Genomic DNA, 22,889 nt, shown 5'->3' with positions numbered 1-22,889 from the left:
CCTGTGTCTTGCCCCTCTTTGCATGGAAAGTGCGTCTACTATTATAGTGGGTTGAATGGCGGCAACAGACTCAATGAGTGAACAAGACCTTCTCGCAGTTGACATGATCATGGACTGGTTGAATTCCGATTGAGGATCGACATCAAAAGGCGGCAGCGATTTCCCCCTCAAGTTATGGAGACCAACTGAGCCGGCCATGCACAGGCCTCAAGGAATTTGGAATCTTACAATATTATCAGCCGAATACATGTGCCTCCTGTAAACTAAAGTCTCATAAATCAAAACCTGGCCTACAGCCAGCAGGTACTTGTCCAGAGTGACCTGACTAGACAAGTAGTGACTACAGTTCACCATGGTACACACTCTGCCAAAGTAGTCCAGCAGCAGAATCCGAGCCGGCAGCTATAGAGAAACCCCAACAGTTTTGACCGTATCATGCATGATATTGGCCATCATTGATCAGTGAACTACAATGATTATGTGTATAGCTACCCAGTCATAAGAAAGCGTTTCAAGTATAATAATGAATAGTACTTTGCTAATGGCAACATGACAATGTTGCAGCACTGCACTCTGCAGATATCCGTGTGTGATATCCAGTTCAGTGCTGCATTGTGCTATCATCAGTCTGCTGATGCTGTTGATAGACGGTAGTCAGTGTGCTGGTATTTTCAACGCTATGTCTGTATGACTGTGTGGTCAGGGACATTCTGTCACGCGGTTGTGTTCCCGCACGTGAATACGTGCAATACGGTACATACACTTATCCATTTTCCTTGAATCACCATGGCGACAGTTATTTTTTCGATCGATCGAGGTTTTCAATGGTGTTTCCAAGGGCTGGACTAGGCCATTTATACAATGTGTTGTAGGTCTGACCTGCGCTACTCGAAATCCAATCTTCTCTCCTAATGTCGATCCGACATATCGCCGGACACTTAAACTTAGTAGGTAGAAGTAATTTGTGTTTCATTTGGATCGCAGGAAGTTGGTCTCGGCTTGGCCGCAGGGAACGTAGCCATGTCGTCGGGAAGGGCTTTGCGGCGACTGCTGCACTTTGTCGCTTGCCTCTCACTGACGTGGTGCGCAGCTGGGGAGGTGGGTGCTGCAGGCGATGATGAATCAGGTGAATGGAATGGGAGGATTTTCTTTGAACTGCTTTGGTGTGTTCCCCCCATAAGATATCCCTCCAAAAGACGCAGTTATGAATGGCGTGTTACCAAGCGGTCTGAGAGAGGGCAAGAAGGGTCCGGGGCCCCAGTTTCACTCTTCATCGCCAGCATTAGTCTAGGAATAATGCTACACGATTGGACAAGGCTGGCACTGGCAGAGCATCCTTCAACACACTAATACCGTCATGATTGTATGTTCCGACCCTGATCAGTTTTGGCTAGACTCCTTTGATGATACTCAGTTCACCGTGAGTCTAGTTTGTACACCACATCATCCGAAATCAGTCTGGCAGGACCGGCGGCAGCTGTTTTTGGTTGGTCCGGATCCGGCCATGCCCTAGCCCAGTTTCATATTTTATGTATAATATGAAGGGTAGACACATGACCTCCTTAGCAGTACTGAAAACACTTTGGTGGCCAAAAGGTTGGTCCGGCCATGGCCGAACCAGTTCCGCCGGGCCTGTCTGCCCTGTTGTCTCTAAGCGTACAGACAGTGTGCAGTGGGTCAGAGCAAGGTTGGGAATGATATTGAATATATTTACATTGAGTGCTTTTACTCCGAGTTTCACGCACTAAGCGATCATCCTCTTATTCTTGTTGGAACTAGCTCTGCCTTCCGGCATTCAGCACTGTATTGTGCAGCCTGGAACCTCCTCTCTGTTTTACATTTACATTTATGTACATTTACATTTATGTACATTTACATTTATGTACATTTACATTTATGTACATTTACATTTATGTACATTTACATTTATGTGAGAAGTAATTTCGAGGCATCCTGCAGCTCCATCCGAAGAGAGAAGTAGGGTGGACACACCCATTCCCACAGCACTGCAAAAACCGAACCGATTCCTTTTATGATACCGATTCCTTTTTGTCTTTTTAAGAGGAATCGGTTCGGTTTTGCAGTGCTGTGGGAATGGGTGTGTCCACCCTGCTTCTATTTACATTCAAGTCACATTTATTAATATAACATGTTATGTCACATTATGTGATTGAGTGTACACGCCCATACCAGGGACTCATCCACTCTGTGACAGTGCTCAGACCCAGAGTTTGTGAAGAGAACACGCCAGTAAGAAGCAGCCTGGCGCGGGTCATCACGCGGGGAAAATGGAAATACTTATGAGAAGTTATGACCTAATGATGCTGCAAAGATGACGTCATCACGATACAGTAGTGACATAATCATTATTATTTTGCGTGTGTGTGTGTGTGTGCACGCACGTGCACTACCAACTATCATAGTTGGAGACACGAGGCAGCAAGGGCTGGTCATGAAGTCACTTCCCACCGAGGAATCCGACCTAGTCTACTTGGTGTCAACGGCTTTGGATGTTGAGGTATACAACAACGGGCATGATGTCACCCCAATCGACTGGGAGATGGGCTCTGTCTCACAACTAAGCTTAGCGCCAAGCCGGTCGCATCTCATGGCCATACGCCTGCGATTGGGACAGTGAGTTGCGTTCAGTTTAGGCTCTGGATTGGCATTCAGCCTGCATTAGTCACATGATTCTTAGAACACGAAAAGATTTCATTGGACTCTCACCCACTCAACCCCCCCCCCCCCCCCCTTATATTTTTAAGAACAACCATTGTTTCCAAGCAGCTCACGTATGGTACCCACCCGGTGACAGTATTTTTGGATGCCCCTAATCGGTCACGGCCAGAGAAGAAGTTCCGACCGACATTTTGACCGTCAAACTGCAAGACCCTGTTTTATGCATAGGCGAAACTACGGTGTGTAAATCATGTGTATTATAATCTATGGTGATGTCATGATGAATAACTGTTGATGATCATGGTAGTCACATTTAGTCCCGTACTTGATGCCGGTCTCCATCCAGAATTGCCCTGGGAGAAGATCAAGAACCGCCTCCGCCCGGTTTTGCCATGTCGATAGACAAGCACGTGACCGCTGCGGTGAAGTACAGCTACACGGATAGCTCGTGGAGGTGCGTTGTCAATGATCCGGCCAGTGTCGATTCCCTGACACCTCACCTGCCTTGGTTCAGTCCCAAGTATGATGACTGGAGCTGGCCTGGCGCTGTCAGCCTGGCCCGGAACGGCATGGGATCATACCTACCCATGGAGGCGGTCAGTGGCGATGCAGAGTGGATCTGGACGGACATGGTGGACTCAGGCGAGGGTGAAGACGAGCAGAGTGTCTACTGCCGCGGCTGGCTGTCGGAGTTCCCAGGTAAGTAATGCCGAGACCACAGGCCGGCGTTATTGGCTTGCCTCACCAGCACAGGTTCCTTCTTGGAGCCCCTACTCTTCCCATTGTTGTGTTGTCCTGCTACTTCTCTCCCCTCTTCTTACGAGTAGCTTGTGTACTATTCAGTAAAAAATTAAATAAATGCATATCCCTGATTATGCTGATAGCGCTGTATACCTGATATTAAAACAGAGCTAGTGTATCTGTAGAGGTCACTGGCTGGATGGATGTCAGAGTTTCAGTGAGAGTCGGACCGGTAGTGGGACACAGAGAGCACATTGAAGCTCATGCATAGCACATCACGGCCTCCTCCCTCCAGGTACCCGGCTCCACGTTGCTCTACTTGATGCTAGTTACTTCTGAAGTAAAACAATTCGAGGTAATTTTTTTCCCACTCATGCACAATCTGGCTGTAAGTTCGGTTTTCACATATCGTGGTCATTGCAACGTACAATCATGTGTAAGCAAGGTGTGACAGTGTAGGTGACATATGCGTACAGGTACATATACATGTACATGTGTTGTAAGTTAGACTATTATCAGGGCCGCTGGAAACACTGGTTTTTGCTTGGTCCGGCATATACCGCATCCTTTCATACTTTGTGTAGGATATGGCAGGTAAACACGACCTCCTCAGCAGTAAACACCCCCCCCCCCAAACGTTGGTCCAGAGATCAACCGCTCTGGTTCCGGCACACCTGATTATGTTTATTGTGACCTGACTACCTCGTAGATACCCTCTGGATCGGGAGTGCAGATGCCAGCACGAAGGTGTCTGTTTACGCCAACGGTGAGAAGCTTGGTGAAACCACTGAGGTGCATAAGCGCGCTGCCCAGTTCACGCTGCCAGGCCAGGACAATCATGTTATTGCCATCTATTCAAAGGTGACCAAGAAGGAAGCTCCACGCGGCCTCATCGCCAGCCTGCAAGTGCCCAAGCCGCCTGGTGGTGTGACAGGCAACATGTGGAGATGCAAGTCGTCTCTCTCTGCGTCCGAAGTAGGTACCTGGATGCTGGAATCGTTTGACGATACTGACTGGCCCCAAGCAGAGGTCATCGCTCACCACACGGATGAACCGTACACGGTCGTAGTTGACGTCAGCCCGTTTGCCTTCTGGGTGTGGTCGAAGTACGGAGAGGACGAGGATGAGGCACCCGCCGAGGTTTTCTGCCGCTGCTCCGTAATGGCGTCCAATGGAGGTGAGCTGTGGATGAACCGTGAGATGTTGTGTCCGGGCTCTTATGCCAAGTTGGGAAATGGTTGCAGGTTGACATGGATCTATGTACGCGATGGGCAATGACTCGTTGGAGATCACTGTGGTGTAGTCTCTGTACAGTCTTTGTGTAACAACCAGGTGTGGTGTGAATATGCCTGCACCAAGCAGATGTTGTGTGAATATGCACGTGCCAAGCAACAGAGCTCCCGGGTTGATTAAATGCTATACCGTGGCGCATGCTTGGTTTCTACAGTAAAGAGTCGACAGCAATTGTCTGCGGAGTCATCGGGCAAGGAGGATGAGTACTCACCCCTGCCCATCACTGCCAAGGGTATGTACATGTACAGCATTTCCATTATGTACAGTGCGTACAGTATGTATGACGGAAAATGGAATCCTTGCCCTCTCTCTCTCTCTCTCTCTCTCTCTCTCTCTCTCTCTCTCTCTCTCTCTCTCTCTCTCTCTCTCTCTCTCTCTCTCTCTCTCTCTCTCTCTCTCTCTCTCTCTCTCTCTCTCTCTCTCTCTCTCTCTCTCTCTCTCTCTCTCTCTCTCTCTCTCTCTCTCTCTCTCTCTCTCTCTCTCTCTCTCTCTCTCTCTCTCTGGTTATTTTGACGCAGACATCACGAGTCGGTGAAGTTGCCAGTCATGCATGTATGCTCACAGCTCAGCAGCTATCACACTGTTATTAGGCAAATTGGACCATCTCTTTCACCACTTATCTCTCCATTAGCACCCGCACTACGTAGCATCGTGGGACTGAATTCAAGTATTATTCCCGAAGCTAAAAGCGTATGATGTCGCAGTGTGACGTAGTACATTATAGTGTAGCCCGGGCCCGTCGCCTTTAGCTGTGCATGCGCGGGCCGGCTATGTTTGCATACCGCACTACGTGACCAAGAGATCACGTGAGAGTGGGAAAGGGGTGTAGGTCACGTGCCAACACAACGAGAGCCCTGAGCGCGGGCTCCCTTATCCATGGCGTGTTTGCTACGTATTGTGTATTCTGTGCGCTATGTGACGCTATCTCCCAGGCTCAGAAGTTGTTGAGTTGTCTACGGATGATGTAGATAACATGACGACATTGGAGTTCTACAAGGAATACATCGCTGCTAATCGGCCCGTTAGAATCAAGGTACGGAGATTGGCCCTGTATGTTGATGGTCAGAATAACTGTTAGTTGAGAAAGAAGAAAGAACCAATAAGTTACGAGTTATAACTAACCGTCTGTCCACCAAGGTAACAAGATATTATACAGTCAGATAGTGTGACAACAAGGCACACAACTGGCAGGGATATTGAGACATGCAGTGACCTGACACCTACTGCAGCTCCAACACATCTATGAGGTGCAAACCAACAACCTTCGAATTTGGAAGGCTCAGGTTAGGAAAGGTCCAATGAGGGGAAGGAAAGTGCAACGAAGATGAGCATGAGCTATGTTAGTCATAACTCGTAACTTAACCCTTTCTTAATTAATACTATTGGCTCAACCAACCCAATTTTAATAACTGTTAGCTTCATTGATATTGCTGTGTACTTGTCCATCCCGACCCGGCCCGACCCGGCCAGGCCTGCCTTCCCCACTACAGTATGCATGCATGATGTCTTGCCTCGGAGGATAAAGAATCTGGTGGACAAAGTGGTTTCGTCATAAAACGATAATAATTATATGAATGCAGATGGCGCTGGATTAGAGTCCTGTGTGTGAGAGAAAGGATGTTTGAGATATTGCGTCAAGACGTAGAAAACATGACATTGTCAGAGTTCTAACCATACAGTGTGTCGTTGCTGGTTGGTGAGTCATCAGCCTCCATGAGCGATGATACTGGCACGATACGTCGACAGGTGATCTGAGAACACTCGGTGTGCCGCATGCCCTACTAATATACCATGGTCCGTACTATCCAGGACCTGCTTCTGATGCCTGAGAGGTTGTTGCACCCAGATCATGGATTTGGAAAATGTTCCGAGCGTTAATCAAGTGATTCCTATAATTGGAATGCGCAGAGGAGGAGTGAAGTAGAAATTTTGTACAGGGGCTGGGCTCATGCGAGTCGACTAGTGCTGGGCATTGTGCAACCCCAGCCATGTATCCTCTGCCTCTGGGCTGTACACTGGCCTATCCATGAGATCATGTTCATTCAGCTGCTGATGACTGTGTAGAATTATTAGTTATTCCCGTAGCTATGCAGAAGACGTCACTTCAGTAACGTCTGGCGCTAGCCAGGGTCCACACAGCTTTAATTTGGTGTTTGTGTGTTTGTTTGTGTCACGCCTGGCGCTATCCCGTATCTGACGGCAAAAAATCATAGGGATGTTATAAATTTTTCAATTCTCCTATTTTTCAGGCATATCCTGGGATTCGAACCCGCACTATCGCCCTACATGCATTCCCCCATACACTTCGCATTCATACCCATTCTTCCAAGTTGCTTCACGTTACGATCTTGCGTTTGAAAGCCCTATTTGAATATTGCGGGCAGCTGTATGTGGCCAGCTGTGTTTGATGGTACGGTACGGGAGACGGTGTCGTATTACCCTCGATCGTACCTGTCCCGTACCTATCCCTACCGTACCGTACCATCAAAGACGCTGGCCACAATGCATATTCAAATAGGCCTTTCAAATGCAAGATCATAATGTGAAGCAACTTGGAAGAACTACAGTCCATTTCAAAACTATAGACGCGTACCTAGGCAAAAACCGTTATGCCAGCATCTATACCACATAAAATCTGTGATCACTTTGTGCATAAATTTTTCAAAATTGGGCGTCTGTTATCCAATCCTTTAGAAACTATATGAGAGTAATTGTGGAGCAATCCTGAGCAATATTCCGGAAACTATTCTCAAAAAGTTCCAGCCAAATTTGAAATATTTCAAAAACCCTACGCGTCTATAGTTTTGAAATGCACTGTAGTATGTATGCGAAGTGTATCGGGGGATGCATGCAGGGCTTGATAGTGCGGGTTCGAATCCCGGTTATGTCTTAGAAAAAAGGAATTTTTAAAGACCGGGGGATGCATGCAGGGCGCGATAGTGCGGGTTCGAATCCCAGGTAACGGTTATGTCTTTAAAAAAAAGGAATTTTTTAAAGAATTTATAACATCCCTATGCTTTTTTTTGTCTAGGTCATCAAGGCAAAAAAGGCATAGCGTAGGGCCCTGAGCTTCCAAGCTCTCTCGTTGTGTGCTCCCCACTGTGCCAATTAGTTAACGGTGTGTTTGATTCTCTTCGGCAGGGTGGCATAAACCATTGGCCAGCAATGCGTCTCTGGACAGATGCATATCTGCGTAAGAAGATCGGCAATGAGGCCGCCACGGTAACACTATCTCAGGACAAGAATGACGTGTTCTACTTCTACAGTGAGAAGAAGGTGATGAAGGACATGAACGTGCAGCAATTCATCGACGTAAGTCTGGGCTAGTTTCTTGGCGTTCTTGCTGGTACTATTCATTGGGCTACCGGTACCTGATGCGGGCATGATTCTAGCCAAAGGGACTGGGGGGGGGGGGAGCCCCCCCCCCCCTACTCTGTTTGCTTGCCCCCCCCCCTACTCTGTTTGCTTGCCCCCCCCCCCTCCCCCCCTGTGATCATGTGCCCCCCCACTCATTTTCCGATTTTTGTGCTTTTTTCATGCCATTCAACGCAAATGCATTCGATAGTCAGTACTAGAGAGTTCATAAAGGCACATTTGCCTGGGGTGAAGTCAGGTGTTCACCCTGTACGTTGCATTTCGCATTGGAAGACAGTTATTCTGAAAAAAAAAAAAAAAAAAATTCACGGTTCGCGTGAGACTCGGCCAAAGGCCCAGTTTTCCGCATCCGCAGGAACGCCACCACCCTCCTGGATCAAGGCGCAGATGCAGCTCCTAAGCGGTGGGAGGTGAGTAGATCAGACCCACCACAAAGTGGTCAAAGACCGAAATCCCATTCACTGCATCCATGTTTCCCTCGTGCCAGGCCACGAGTTCCCAATTAACTGTGGGTCGCAGCACGGCTGGAAAAAATCCTTCCGCTTCCAAGCAGGACTTGAACCTGGTACCCTCTGTTTCTCAATCATGGTCTTAGACCATCCCACTATGCCTGCCTGATTCTGAAAATGGGAAAAAATTAAATGGGTTACGGGGTAACTGTTTCCCATGCCCCCTCCCCCCCCCCCCCTACTATTTTGACCTGGCTAGAACCCTGAGCATCGCTATTATCGCCTCCAGTGATTGGCTTCAAATGGTGTGTGTGTATGTGTGATTGGTATCCTTCCTGTGTTTGTTTAGAAATACCAGCAACCTGGTGACGACAACAGGATGTATTTAGCACAGCACCCGCTCAAACGTGTCGGTCGCTCTGCAGCTCTAAACATGCGTCTAGCTGCTGACCTTGATAGACCACGTGTCACACAGCTTCTTGTAAGGAAATTGTGCAGGAGAGAGAGAGGGGGGGGGGAGGGGGTTGAGAAAGCGTGTGTATGTGTCAAAGATAGATAGATGCATGGACCCGGGTGATGAGAAATATGTGAGTCAGGGTGCGTCTGAAAGCCCCTGCAAGCTTTTCTGTCATTGCTGACCGCATTCTGGCAGTGCAAGCATGATGTCCAAGTCTTTCCATCTGTGTGTGGTTGCTTTCATTGATCTGTGCTCTATGCTGTCCCTCCAGGAAATCGCGATTCCATGGATGCAACAAATTTCGCGATTTTGGCCCAAACCCGCGATTTTCAGCAAAATCCGCGATTTCCCCGCTTTTTTGTTGTTTTCTGCACTCTATCTCACATGTTTTCTGCACTTTTCACACAGTGCTTTCCATGATCCTGTAGGTTATTTTCACAGTATGACCCGTACTACTCCGGAGTAGATATACGATGCAACAAATTTCGTGATTTGGCCCAAATCCGCAATTTTCTGCAAATAATTCCGCGAGTTCCTGGCAAGTTCTGCATCATTCCGCACTTTTCGTCGCATTTTTTGTTGTTTTCTGCCGCAATTTCTTGCGCAAGTTTTCGAGAATTTTTTCTGCGAATTCCCGCAGGGACAGTCTATGCTAGACACCCAGTATCTACTACCACCATCTTGCGATGGTAACATATGTCTGTGCCATGCACTCTTGCTGTGTTTTTGGCTGTCTGCAGGAAATCGATGCTGTCAACCTGTGGATGGGCGCCGGCGGCCAGGTGACACCCGCTCACTTTGACAACTACGAGAACTTCATGTGCATGGTGGACGGTCACAAGAAGTTCCGTCTGTATGAGCCCGCCATGTCGAACTTCATTTATCCCGTGATGCACAATCTGTAGGTAGTACTTCCCAATGCTCGGCATTGTCTTCTTTGATAGAATTGTGCGTGCATGTGTGGTCAAGACTGAGTCATCAGTGTCACTGAGTCACGGTGGTGAAACATGTAAAACCAGTCATGGATATAGCCCTGGATACTTCCTCTCTGCCGTGTGATGCATGGCTCACACTGCTTGTGATCATAAAGGCTGTGAGATGCGTATTGTCCATACAGCAACACTCCAACAGATCACTCCTTGTCGGCAGAGTGTGATCACACATGTCCTTCCTTGACGTGGAGTTTGATCTTCCACCAACGCCACATAGTCATGTAGGGCAAGCTACACAACAGCTTCTCCACACTGCTCACTCCAATAATGTTCTATGTATCCCCTTGTCGGTGTGCAGGAGGACAGGCATCACAAGCCGAATATCAAATTTCAGTAAGATCGACTTTGCTGCTTTCCCCAAAGCCGCCCACCTGAAGCCGGTGTTTGTTGAACTGAACGCTGGAGATCTCTTCTTTCTGCCTTCCTACTGGTGGCATGAGGTTAGTGGGGGAGATCAGTCTGGGCATGCCGTACGCTATGTAAGACATGCTGGTCGCACACACTGGTCGGAACACAGAGTCTGAATTACACGTGTATCAGGGCATGTTACCCAATGCTGTAGACAGCGAGCTGTTTCGACCATGAAGGCCTCACTATGATCAGTACAGCTACGAGCTAAATAGGCCGAACCACCAGCCATGGTGCAAAGGAGGCACCACAGACAATACAATACATGTACAAGGAAAGAACTGTAGCTGTCAGCAGCAAGACTACACAAACAGATAACGTTAGTGGAGCACAGCAAAGATTGGTGGCTTGCTGAAGAGCTAAGTTAGCCTAATCTCCTATACTGTACAGGGTTGAGCATGAAGGAAGTATTGATTGCCATCTTAGCAGTACATGCTGCCAGCAATGCCGTGTAGGGCTTCCACTGAGGCATGTCCGATGAGTTTCAACGGTAAATTGCAATGCAATACCATGTAGTAGTAGACGTAGAGTTATAGAGTAGAGTTATAGAGTAGAGTAACTGAAGGATCACAAGTGAGTGCATTAGTTCTAGTTCTGGGACGTTGGAATGTATTCAATATTGGTGCGGCCGCTTGAATACGTGGAGGGTCCGGAGGTCCTCCCCGGGATAATTTTAGGAAAATTGGGCCCCAATAGCCCATATTTCATTGCTTCAAAAGTTAGAAGATGAAATCATCGGTGCAGCTTTGGCCGCACCTGCCGTTTCCGATGCCTCTGTAGTCATAACAACAAACAAACCATTACCCGGTCACTGTAGATAAGAGTGAACAATACAGTGTTGCAGCTATTGGAGAATGGAGACTTTCTGGGAATAGTCTGCCGCAGGGTTACGGTATGACGTTGCTGTGTTTGTACTGCATGTGTGCTTATGTATGTGTTGGTGTATGTGTATGTGTTGGTGCTGTTGAAGGTGACGTCAGTGGGTCGCAACGTAGCCGTCAACTGGTGGTTCCGCAGTCACAGTCAAATTCTAGACAACATCTACGGTGGATGGCTGTCCAGTCTGCCACAAACAAAGTGGGGCCTGCTGGCTCAACAAAAGTATGATGAAATGAAGGAAAAAACTGGAATGAAAGATGAGTATGATGAGGACGCCGATGAGGACTCGGATGACGGATCCAGGCGTCGTAGAGGGCGGAAAAAGTCGCAGCGTGATGAGCTTTGAGTCGGAACACGGTTTGTACCCCCCCCCCCCGCCCAGACAGCCACTTTGAGCCGTAGCTAGTACAGATGGGTGCGCGTGTATGTGTGTGTGTGTACGAGCGTATGTGTGTGTGTGTGTGTACTCATGCGTTTCACTGTGATTGAATTGCACCAGTCAGCAGCACGTGCAGGCTCTGACAGAAACCAGCCCGTGTCAGAATAGCCAAAACTGACCTATGGTGCTGAAACACCAAGACAAAACACCATAGACCTTTTCGTTTTCACTGATAACTTTGCTGGCTGTTGCCCGGCAGCCCCTGGATGACTGCTTCACAGCCGCATCATAATAATGCTGACTAGTTGGGGCAGTCATGTGTGTTCCAACTCCAGCCACTCCCCTGTCCTGCAGTGGTTCACATGGTGGCAGCCACATAGCGCTACTGCCCGCACACCACTGCCTACACACTATACCCAGTTTCTACACTGACAAAGGGGTATTTGAAACAACTCTATTGAGCTGCACCAACTCAGTTGTCAGAGTACCTCTAAATCTGTTTTACTCGAGTAGTCAGAATCATGGTGTCTTACTCCTCAGAGTCTTTTTGACGGTTCCTTTGCTGGACTGATGCTGTCACAATTAATTTTAATCATTAGTTGACATACTGAGACCACGTCACAGTGTATCTGCAGTCAGGTAATGAAAGATATTGAATTTTTGGAAATTATTTATGAGCCTGGGCAATTGCTCTATTACAATACTGACTGCCTCTGGTTCTCACCCCTCATATCATGTGTTCTATAGATAAGCTGTGCCGACGGTATGATGTACCTCGATCTGCGGGCAGAACACTTATATTTATTATTTGATAATGCCCGGTTACCTAGCACCCAAATACTGGCCCATGTGCATTGAATTTTACACTAGGATACTTTGCGGAGTTTCAAATAGATGTTAGACTGAGTGATATCGATACTCATAGGCAAGCTGTACTGCAACACCCTTCGCATCTAACAAGGTTTGGGCGTGGCGTCAAATTGATAGCTACGGTTTTCAGTTGGAAGAGACCGTCCGGGGCCCGGTGTACCCGTTTGACAGCCAAGCCCCGGCCAGGGAGCTCTTACATACAGATGCTGACGGTGCAAGTAGCTCCACTGGGGTCTTCGCTCGATTCATTACTCTTGGCGATATCCGGGTATTGAATTGTATTGTATGTCACGCGGAGTTCCCGGATATGTGACTGTGCCATGGTAACCGCAAAGATCATGCCAGTCACCTGAGCGCCGGTGAATCATCGGGCCTTTTCCGTGCAGCGTGAATCCTTTTCCGTGCAGTGGCGGCGGTAACGTGCATGACCATGAACCCAATTCTTGTACTGGCGGCGATATCGGCAAGAGTAAACAAGTTCTTGGTGTCGGGCATGAAGTCTGTAGTTGAATCAATGTGCCTCACTTTGCCACAGCCTCACTTCACAGTCATGACAACAAGTAATACCGTACTGGCTAATACCGTACTGGCTAATACCGTACTGGCTAATACCGTACTGGCTAATACCGTACTGGCTAATACCGTACTGGCTAATACCGTACTGGCTAATACCGTACTGGCTAATACCGTACTGGCTAATACCGTACTGGCTAATACCGTACTGGCTAATACCGTACTGGCTAATACCGTACTGGCTAATACCGTACTGGCTAATACCGTACTGGCTAATACCGTACTGGCTAATACCGTACTGGCTAATACCGTACTGGCTAATACCGTACTGGCTAATGCCGTACTGGCTAATGCCGTACTGGCTAATGCCGTACTGGCTAATGCCGTACTGGCTAATGCCGTACTGGCTAATGCCGTACTGGCTAATGCCGTACTGGCTAATGCCGTACTGGCTAATGCCGTACTGGCTAATGCCGTACTGGCTAATACCGTACTGGCTAATACCGTACTGGCTAATACCGTACTGGCTAATACCGTACTGGCTAATACCGTACTGGCTAATACCGTACTGGCTAATACCGTACTGGCTAATGCCGTACTGGCTAATGCCGTACTGGCTAATACCGTACTGGCTAATACCGTACTGGCTAATACCGTACTGGCTAATACCGTACTGGCTAATGCCGTAGGCGTAGGCTAATAGTTGTATAGATGTACAGTAATACCTGGTTTAACCACCGTTTTCCCTTGCACGGACAGTTCTACACAGACACTGTGGGACCTGGTTCAATAGACCACCTGGCTTTAACGACCGCTTGCACCGTGGGGTGGTCGCTTAAACCAGGTTCTGTACAATCATGAAGCTTGTGTGTTTTCTTATTGACAAAGTCCTATTACATACATGTGCTAGTAAATGTTTCTAAAAGGGTTGTTACCTGCAGTATACATGATGAAGTGCTGTAGCTGTGCAGGCCGATCTCCGTACCAACGACTTACGTCGTTGCAACACCAACCCTTTTTATGAATGCGTCGACCATGCATGATCGATGACAAATCAGTTGTCACTGCAGTTCCGACCAGGCAGCACAGCGGTCTCTCAGCGAGTCGAGTCAGAGACGCTCTTATCTCTCTAGCTCTCACAGTCATGACTAGCTCGACTGCTACTTACTAGTCACGTCATGCACCCATTTACCTACTGTCGTATACGTACGTACTGAGCAGGGAGTACGAGTCGTATAGAGTATACGACTAGACTCCCTGGTACTGAGTCTGTAGACGTGTCCAGACCATGCATGGTAGACCTAGTACCTACCATGGTAGACAGATCAGCTACGTAGGTAAGACGAGTAGATCTACGAGTACGAGTGTTGTCTGTTGCCAGTGCAGTGTTGGTAAAATATTTTTTAGGAACTGACTACGTGACAATCAGTCATGTGTACTGCACTAGCCACTACTGCAGTACTGGGCCGGGGAGTAGTACTAGTACTAGTGGTAGGCCCGGTACGCGGTGTCGCATGCAAAAGTGTTTGGCTAAAAGATTTGAGATCTGTAACGATGTTACGTATCTATTGACTTTCTTTCCTAGAAACTTATTTGGAAAGTAAGTTTGCTTGCTGATGCTGCTCGCAAACGAAGCCGGACGCGGCTCTGGTAGGACAAGGACGCCTGGAGGAGTTGCATGCGGCTGTTCGCTCGCCAGTCGGTGTGCGTGTTGAAGTTTGCCTGGCCGAGTTCTGGCTCCAGAGACCGGCGTTGATGTGCGGGTTGTCGCTGACTGGTTGACTGGATAGTGGAATTGTTTCGGATAGACGTGCGGAGCCAGCGGGCGCTAGCGCTATTCGCTGACGAGGAGAATGAGGACCCTCGGCCCACTACCATTCCATAATCCTCATTGGCCGGAGCGCCCTCTGTGACGTCATTCCGCAGCCAATTTAATTCAGCTGATATTACACTGAGTGTTTGTGGGTGTGGGCGTGGGTGTGGGGGAAAGTCACTGAATGTCGGAGCAGTGGTCGATGGAAAGCAGATACAGCAGGGCTTTGCAAGACCTGCGCGTCGATTTCCTGCGCGACTTGAAATGTGAGGATTTCGTACTGGAGCATCTCCATCAGCAACGAGTACTCGGTACGAAGCAGCGTGACGCCGTGCGTGGTCTGCAGTACCGTGAAGAGCAAGCGCGGCAGTTCCTGAAGGAGGTTGACAGTATATGCGAGGCCAGAGCATGGTCAGAGCTGCTATACGGATTGAGAAAGTCGAGTAGCACTACACACCACTTCCTGGCTGATAGTCTGGAACTGAAAGCATCCGGCAGATCGGAGCTGATCCAGCGGCCACTATCAGCCCCTGCCAAGGGTTATCTAGGTACAGTACAGTCAGTCAATCACGCATACTAGTATTCAGTTAACACCCACAGTTGAACATCGATTATCCGACCACCTCTGGGCAGACAACTGTCAGGCGGTGTTCAGATAAGGCAAATGTTGCGGATAAGAAACATGTACATGTACATGTATGACCTTTTTACTTTTCAAAATTTTCGTATTTTTTGAATGGCTCACTACATGCACAGTGCGTACTCTACGGCACGTGCGCCCAAAAAAACTGTTACGGATAATCGAATGGTCGGATAGTCGATGTGCGGATAATCGATGTTCAACTGTACTATGTATGGCCTTTGCCCTGTGCGTGTACAGTGTTGCTCAGTGAAATCCAGTCACAGCGGCACTCATGTACGCCATGCCGGGTGCTGCGCAGCCATAGACCTGCGAACACTGGGCTGGGGAATGATGCAAGGCGCAAACTTGAGTGTCGCGAGGGGATTTCATTGAGCAGCACTCTATATGTAGAGAGTGGAGGGACGGGGACTCAGGGGGGGGGGGGGGGGGGGTAAGAGCGGGAGGGCTATTCTAACTTTGTTCTTCCATTGTGGTTGATTGGTGGAGGGAAAGATTTTTGCTGTTTCAGACTGGGCAGTCCACACAGTGACGTTTGAGCAGCTACATGTATAGTGTTCATGACTGACATGCTGCACATGGTCAGTAGTCAGTTTCACCTTTTGCCTTTGCTATGACGGGGTGTAGAATAGGGTTAGATGTTGCTGGACACCAGAACCACACTACTGTACAGTGTCTGCTCCAGGTCCAGGTCAGCGACCTGGTCGGGGGGGGGGGGGGGGTACTTGAACCTGTTTGATAAAAGAACGCCGCCTGGTTACTTGTGTCCCGGTTGGGAGTATGCATGTACATGGGGAGTACTTTTTACTTCGAAGGCAACACTGATATGCTGCAGGCGGGTGCAGGCATGTACAGACAGAGTGCCCAGTATGCACTGCTCACATAGCACGTGAACGTATACCGGTGCCGGGCTCTGACCCGGGTTGCAGGACTTGTGCCAGGTACACCTGTGTCTGGTTGCTTTGAAATCCTAGAGCAGACACTGCAGCGATATTGGACCTGGCCCAAGGGTTAAATTCTGATCTGCATGGCTGTCACAGTCATTCATTGATACAATCATTTCCTTTTTCTGACGTCGCTTTGCATCAACACGTGTGCGTGTGTGCATGCATTTTCCCCACGCGCGCATGTGTGTGTGTGTGTGTGTGTGTGTGTGTGTGTGTGTGTGTGTGTGTATGCATGGCATGTGCTCCATAACAGATGAGATCATGAAAAACCCCGACGAGGAAGGTAAGACTGGAAGTTAGTGGATTTTCAGATACTGGTGAATGGATTGAGTGGATATCACCACAATTAGTAGTGAGTGTTGGCTTGTCAGAAAGATGGGCTTCTGGTCTGCAAGACTGTAAGGCTTGCAACTGTGTGGCCACGCTAGTGTGGAGCTCTCCGTTCTCTGCAAGAAATGCTATTATAAATGAATAAATAACTGGCTTGAAAGTATCTTAGTGTTACTGGTGCTCGATGTGTCTGTCCAATCTGCCGGGTCTTGCGATTCCTACAGCACGATGAACTGTGTTCAGCCATTGTGTTCATGGCCCGGAATAGTTGACCGTTCATTCAAAACCAAATAGAAAACTTTCAGGTCAAATTATGGTACAGCAGGGATGAATTTATCCGGTATCGCATCGCAGTTTGCTATGCAAAATCGATCTACTGCTACTCAAAATCACAGTGACACGCAGAAAACTGCAATACATACATCAACAGGCTATCCATGCCTTTTTGTAGCTTATGCCACAATTGAGATTTTGCATAGCAAAAACTGCTATGCAAAAACCTGACAGTAAATTCATCCCTGTACAGTGCATTCATTTCTTCACTACTGTACCATAATGATCGTTGGTGTCTGTTTTCCTAGGTACCAACTATTCATTGTCATGATTGTGAGAGTATCAGGTGTCTAGCCAAAGGGGGTAGGGGGGGGGGGGGGGGCAGCGCCCTCCCCTGTGAAAAAGTGCCGCCCTACTCATTTGTCGATTTTTGTGATTTTTCATGCCATTCAACGAAAATACAGTCGATAGCTACTACAGAGGGTTCCTAAAGGAACATTTGTCTGGGGTGAAGCCGGGGATTCACCCTGCACGTTGTTGCATTTTGCATGGCAAGACAATTTTGGAAAATGGAAAAAATGGGTTACGGGGTAACTGTTTCCCATGCCCCCCCCCCCCCCCCCCCCTACTATTTTCACCTGGCTAGAACCCTGAGTATGCTTCCAGATTCCTCACTTGGCATCTAGTACACAGCCCTGACTTAAGCCTGCTGGTATCTCTCTCACTCGTTCACTCTCTCTCTCCGAGGCTCTCTCTCTCTCTCTCTCTCTCTCTCTCACACACACACACACACACACACACACACTCACTCTCGCTCTCACTCACTCACTCTCTCCCCCACACTCTCTCTCCTATTATCATGTGCAGAATGCAGCAGTTATAGTCCTGCTCCTGCAAGCCGTCAGCTTAGTCATCCTGTCTCAAGCCATACACCTGGGCTGAGCGCAGGTGGAGGGGACACATCGTCTCCACGCCTGCCCCCAATACGCTCTCAAGCTCTACCCCAGCACTCCGGCAGCCAGCCATCCATGTCAATGAATGACCCGATGAGAATGTCGGCAAGCTCGCCGGGGAGTGGTACGTTGCACTGCGACATTGATATGCCGGGGATGTATTTGTGCATTGATACGTATTCACACGTTCTTTGCTTAATATCAAGGGTCGTATCCAATGTGTGCGGCCCTCACTTACCCGATCACCTTGGGATCAAAGGATGTCCATACCGGTAACTTAGAAAAGGATCACAAATCAGAAGGTAGAACGCTAAATATAAAGTACATACACCTTGTGATGTGTCACAGTAACGGTCACAGCACCAAGGACAGCGTAGGGTACACTTGGAATGTACATGCAGTGGTAAAAATACTACTCAATCTGAAGGAATGTACATGCAGTGGTAAAAATACTACTCAATCTCAACTGAGAAGGGTACCCACATACCCAGTTGAGAGAGGTACACAGATGTCGAAGGTTGAAATAGGGGGTTGAGTGTATCGTAAGCCGGTGTGTATGGAACGGTACTAGTATCCATTGGACCGATCGGTAATAATTATTTATCCGTGGGCCTCAGAACGGCGACTAAAACGATACTTTGTTATCTGAATGGTCCACCTGATTCGTTGTTTTTGTTGTTCTTACACGTACATGCAGGTCCTAGCCTACCATCCCGAATGCATGGCGTGGCGCAGGGACACCATCTGCAACACCAGCAGCGACATCAGCATCAGCTGCAACCGTCCCAGTCCTCAGCTCAACCACCGTCGCGGTTAGGTGACCGTTCACAATTTCCACAGCAACCGGCCACGTCACACTACCACCAGTGGCAATCGCAGCACAGTGTCGGGGCTGGAAGGAGTACCCCAGCAGCAGCAGAGAGCTTCCTTCCACCCGTCACCCTCCCACAGCAGGCAGCACCACCGATAGCAACGTGAGTAGCGCCAACCTGTTGCATTACTGCGTCCTGGTGTGCCACGGCAAGTGCTCCGCACTGTGACTGCTGTGCCTCGCAATCATGATGTCTTCAAACTGTAACTCTGATCATGGTCCGATTGGCCATGCACACTATTCATTCAATGTGTTTGTGTGCATCACTAAACACGTGTGCATGTATGCACTTGCAGTTATCCAGCACGGCTATGGAAACAGATGGTTGGCAAGGGAACTTGACAACAAAGGCACAAAGTGCGCAAACACAGCTTTTCAATGTACAAGCACACCATAGCAGTCCAAGTTAAGTTGCGGAAAACAATAGTCGGTCTGCATGCTGCAATCTACTGCACTTGTTCGGTGATGAGCTTGGTTAGTGCAAGCCTAGTTGTTGGACCATGTACTGTTCTAGGGCCCTTTGTCTAGTTTGCCAGACGTTCATTCTATAAGGAATCTGGACTAGTCACTACCATTAGACTCAGCTGGAGAACCCCTTGGTTCTCCAGCTGAGTTAATTTATAAGAAGAAAAGAGGCCAGTTAGTTGTAGAACATCAGTACCGTTGGTCAGTGTCGTGCAATGTTATCGCATGAGCTGATTGTTTAATAACTGGTGGTGTTTGTGGATATTATAGTGTAACTTGTAGTTCCTTGGTCCTCTTTTAGTCTTACAAGTCATTATCATCTGTCTTGTTTTGTCGTCACCTATAAAAACATATTGCAGGGGAATTGACTTTGAGTCACTGAGCGACCGTGAGTTGGAGAATCTGGCAGAAATGCTGTATGGATCGATAGGCATTGAGTTTCCCAAGTTGGTCAACAGTCTTCTCTGCTCCATCGCCAAATACCGTCACGGCGCCCAGATGGCGTTGATCAGCTACCAGCGAGCGACCGGCTATCAGGGTGACTTGTTTGCACTGCTCAAGCTGTGGATAGCAGAGTCGGACGAACCCTGCACCGGCCTCAGCCTCTACCGAGCTCTGCACGAGATCGCACCGGGCATCGCTGTGCAGTGTAAAGGCCTGCTGAAGGTGAGTCACATGTCCGCCATGTTGCTATGTCAGGACCACCGGAAACAGTTCTTAATTGGTCCGGTAGTATCATGGCCTTCTGTTTACCTTGTGTATGATATGGCAAGTACACATGCCCTCCACAGTAGGAAACACGTCTTGGTCCAAAAAAGTCCAACAAGTTGATCCGGTGATAACCTGACCAACCGGACCGGTTCCAGCAGGTCTGTATGTCATTGTTCTGCAGGATCTAGTGCTGCACTATGTATGCTTCTTGGTGATGTCCTTACCAAGTTACGGTGTTTCAAGCCGCGCTAAGCTCAGTGTTCACCAAGGCTTCTTGGCCTTTCTGTTGTCTGGCAGACGTCTTTCAATGTTGTCTTTCTTTTTTCTTTTTTTGTGTGTTCAGCTGCCATAGAGCTTGATAGTGATCCGTCACACAGACGGTCGCTAGTTGAGTATGCTTCGGGCACCGTGAAGCTACTACAGTATGCGGCACTCTGTGATACGACTTGGAATGGAATGCTGTCCGCCGCGTATGGCATCGGACCCTCACAGATTTCCTCTGAATCTGAATATCAGGGCCGTCCAAGACGATGGCCGGTCGGCCATGTATTAGTGGAGTCTGCTGCACACACAAGCAGGAGTCGCCACCAAATAACCCGGCCATGGGTTTCAAAGCTACTTTAGCCATAGCTGTGTGACTGTGTATGGCTCAGGCGCGGCGTTCTATCACCGTGTCGCACGCAGTGATATGAACGTGATCACGCAGCAATATGGTCAGCTGGAAGTGGTGCTGTCCTGGAAAAGCATGTTCGTTTGGTCTAGCATCGTGATTGGATACAACGTGTGTTGTACTCAGCCTGCCTCTGAATACAGCCATCAGTCAGGCGGTCTCAGTGTTTACCCAGATGTACTTCGAACTTAGTTTGAAGTACTTGTCAGCAGGACGTAGTTTACTGGTAACGTGATCGTCGAGCTGTGCTGCTGATGTACGTACTCCTGAGAGAGAAAGAGAGACTCAGTGTGTGTGTGTGTGTGTGTGTGTGTGTGTGTGTGTGTGTGCTTTTGAACTACGCAAAGTCACGGTTGTCACCGGTGCTCGAGGACGGGTCCCCGCCAGACTGCCCAGCAGCGTGATTCGTTCACTAATGTATGCGAGTGTTCTCGCCGGTTCCATTTGCGCCACCACCTCCGGCGTCATCAGGCCGCGTGCTTCGTCTTCATCTCTGATGCCTCTCTGGGGCCCACATGACCCCTGTGGCAGTGGCTCTACGGGGCGGGGACGGCGCACGCGCGCGCGTGTGTGTGTGTGTGCATGTTTGCGTGTATGACAGAGATAGAGAGAGGAAATGCTATGCATGGCTACCTAGTGGCTTTGGGGTGCTGTTGTTGCAGCTTTAAGGTGGAGACGGATCACCATAGCAGCGGCCTGTAATTGCCCTATCTCTGTTCTACTCTCATGTTCCACATGCTAAGCCACCTAACACCATGGTGTTGGGAGCACAAATAGAACATAATTATTGCCTGCTTCTAACCCCCGCTGCTGACTCAGTGCAGATACAAGCCGGCTTTGCTAGCAAACCGTGTTGTATCTTGACAGGCTAAGCACAGCCATGTCTGTCAACATTTTATCAACTTCTTCGTTGCTTGAGTAACCTACCTTTAATTTAAATTCACTTGATAAAAGCTGTTGAATGTCAAATGCGGCTGTCTGATCGCTGAAATGCGTGAAACTTGAAGTAACAGCTACACAGCCTTTCGTGTTGTTTGTTTCTAAAACTGTTATAATTTACTTTTCTTTTATTTGCGCTTAAATTCTCTGATTCCACTAGCACCTTACCACACTATATCAAGAACATTCATTGAGTTTTTGTAATCATTGCTGTCTGATGATCGCCACAGGCGTGAAACTCTGAGTCACAGCCAACCCAAGCTCCGTATCCCATTCTATTCTTTTTTGTATACTTTTCTACTAAGTTCAGCATTTTAAAATAATGCTAGATATTTTGCTTGAGCAGAGTACAATAGGGGCTGCAACACCGTCGGATTGTGAAATGTCATGTTTTACTCCTAGTCTCTTCGTGTGTTGTCAGAATGCGGTGGTGTTCTACACACATTGTGAACGGTCACCAAATCACTAGTCAAATCACCAGTAGTAGTGCATTGTGCTGTGCTATTCTTTACATAATTATATCTTTATCTTTTCGGCGGCTTCTTCATAAGCTGTTGACCTGGTTGACGGAGACTCCCATGGGATTGTACAACAGCACGACTGTACGGTCCTAACTAATATTACACATGGTACAATATGGCCTATGCAGCCTCCAGCTTACATATCGCCACACGCTTTGTGCTAACATAATACTACTACTTACTAACATCACGTCATCCAAGAGTCCATAAGGGTTATGGACTCTTGGTACTACCAGTACTTACTAGGACTAGCCAAGAAACTAACACAGCCCCCCGCATACATGCACGGTTTTCCCGCACTGCTTTTTTTTAAAGCTTTTAAAAAAGCTATATTGGGATGCAACCAAATCAACGCCCAATGCATAGCACCACACCACAAAACCAGCAATATCTCTCCAGACATGTCATGGCCAACAGCATCTTGATGTTGCCTGATACTGCTATACTGATACTGCTATACTGATACTGGTGATAGCATGAAACTCTACAACAAACTAGCCTTGTTATGATCAACTATTAGTAGTATTACTCACAAGTACGACGGTAACGTCGTTGAACGGAAAATATCATCACGTGACCGATCACTTACAAGTACTAGTAGTAGTACTAGTATTAGTTACAAGTCCTTCGCAAGAAGATCAGAAGATGCAAGGCAAGGAGATTGTATACATATGTAGCTCCGGACATGGTGTGTCACCTGTACTGGCTGTAGAAGCGCAAA

General features: G+C 48.2%; 2 protein-coding genes across 3 annotated transcripts; both read left to right on the top strand.

Annotated features, from left to right (window-relative positions):
- Positions 1-863: 863 nt before the first annotated feature.
- LOC135808252 (uncharacterized) lies at positions 864-12,564 on the top strand. 2 transcript variants are annotated; one of them, XM_065321417.1, is made up of 11 exons: positions 864-1,126; positions 2,424-2,634; positions 3,026-3,378; positions 4,130-4,597; positions 4,868-4,945; positions 5,646-5,746; positions 7,855-8,025; positions 8,887-9,018; positions 9,735-9,895; positions 10,285-10,426; positions 11,365-12,564. In XM_065321417.1, exons 1-11 carry the CDS (start codon positions 1,021-1,023, stop codon positions 11,617-11,619), a joined length of 2,178 nt encoding a protein of 725 aa, XP_065177489.1. In that variant the 5' UTR covers positions 864-1,020; the 3' UTR covers positions 11,620-12,564. The 2 variants fall into 2 exon arrangements, with proteins under 2 accessions (XP_065177489.1, XP_065177492.1); XM_065321420.1 differs by lacking the exon at positions 2,424-2,634 and having other exon boundaries at positions 1,054-1,126.
- A 1,980-nt stretch (positions 12,565-14,544) lies between these two features.
- LOC135808251 (uncharacterized) lies at positions 14,545-22,049 on the top strand. Its single transcript, XM_065321416.1, has 6 exons — positions 14,545-15,396; positions 16,689-16,718; positions 17,906-18,115; positions 18,689-18,965; positions 19,687-19,993; positions 20,382-22,049. The coding sequence occupies exons 1-6, from the start codon at positions 15,033-15,035 to the stop codon at positions 20,388-20,390; spliced, it is 1,197 nt and encodes a 398-aa protein (XP_065177488.1). The 5' UTR covers positions 14,545-15,032; the 3' UTR covers positions 20,391-22,049.
- The last annotated feature ends 840 nt before the right edge of the window (positions 22,050-22,889 follow it).

Source organism: Sycon ciliatum, chromosome 2, assembly GCF_964019385.1.
Source record: "Sycon ciliatum chromosome 2, ocSycCili1.1, whole genome shotgun sequence".
Taxonomy (NCBI): Eukaryota; Metazoa; Porifera; class Calcarea; order Leucosolenida; family Sycettidae; genus Sycon; species Sycon ciliatum.
Note: the sequence above shows the minus strand (reverse complement) of the source record. Positions and strands in the feature narration are given on the sequence as shown.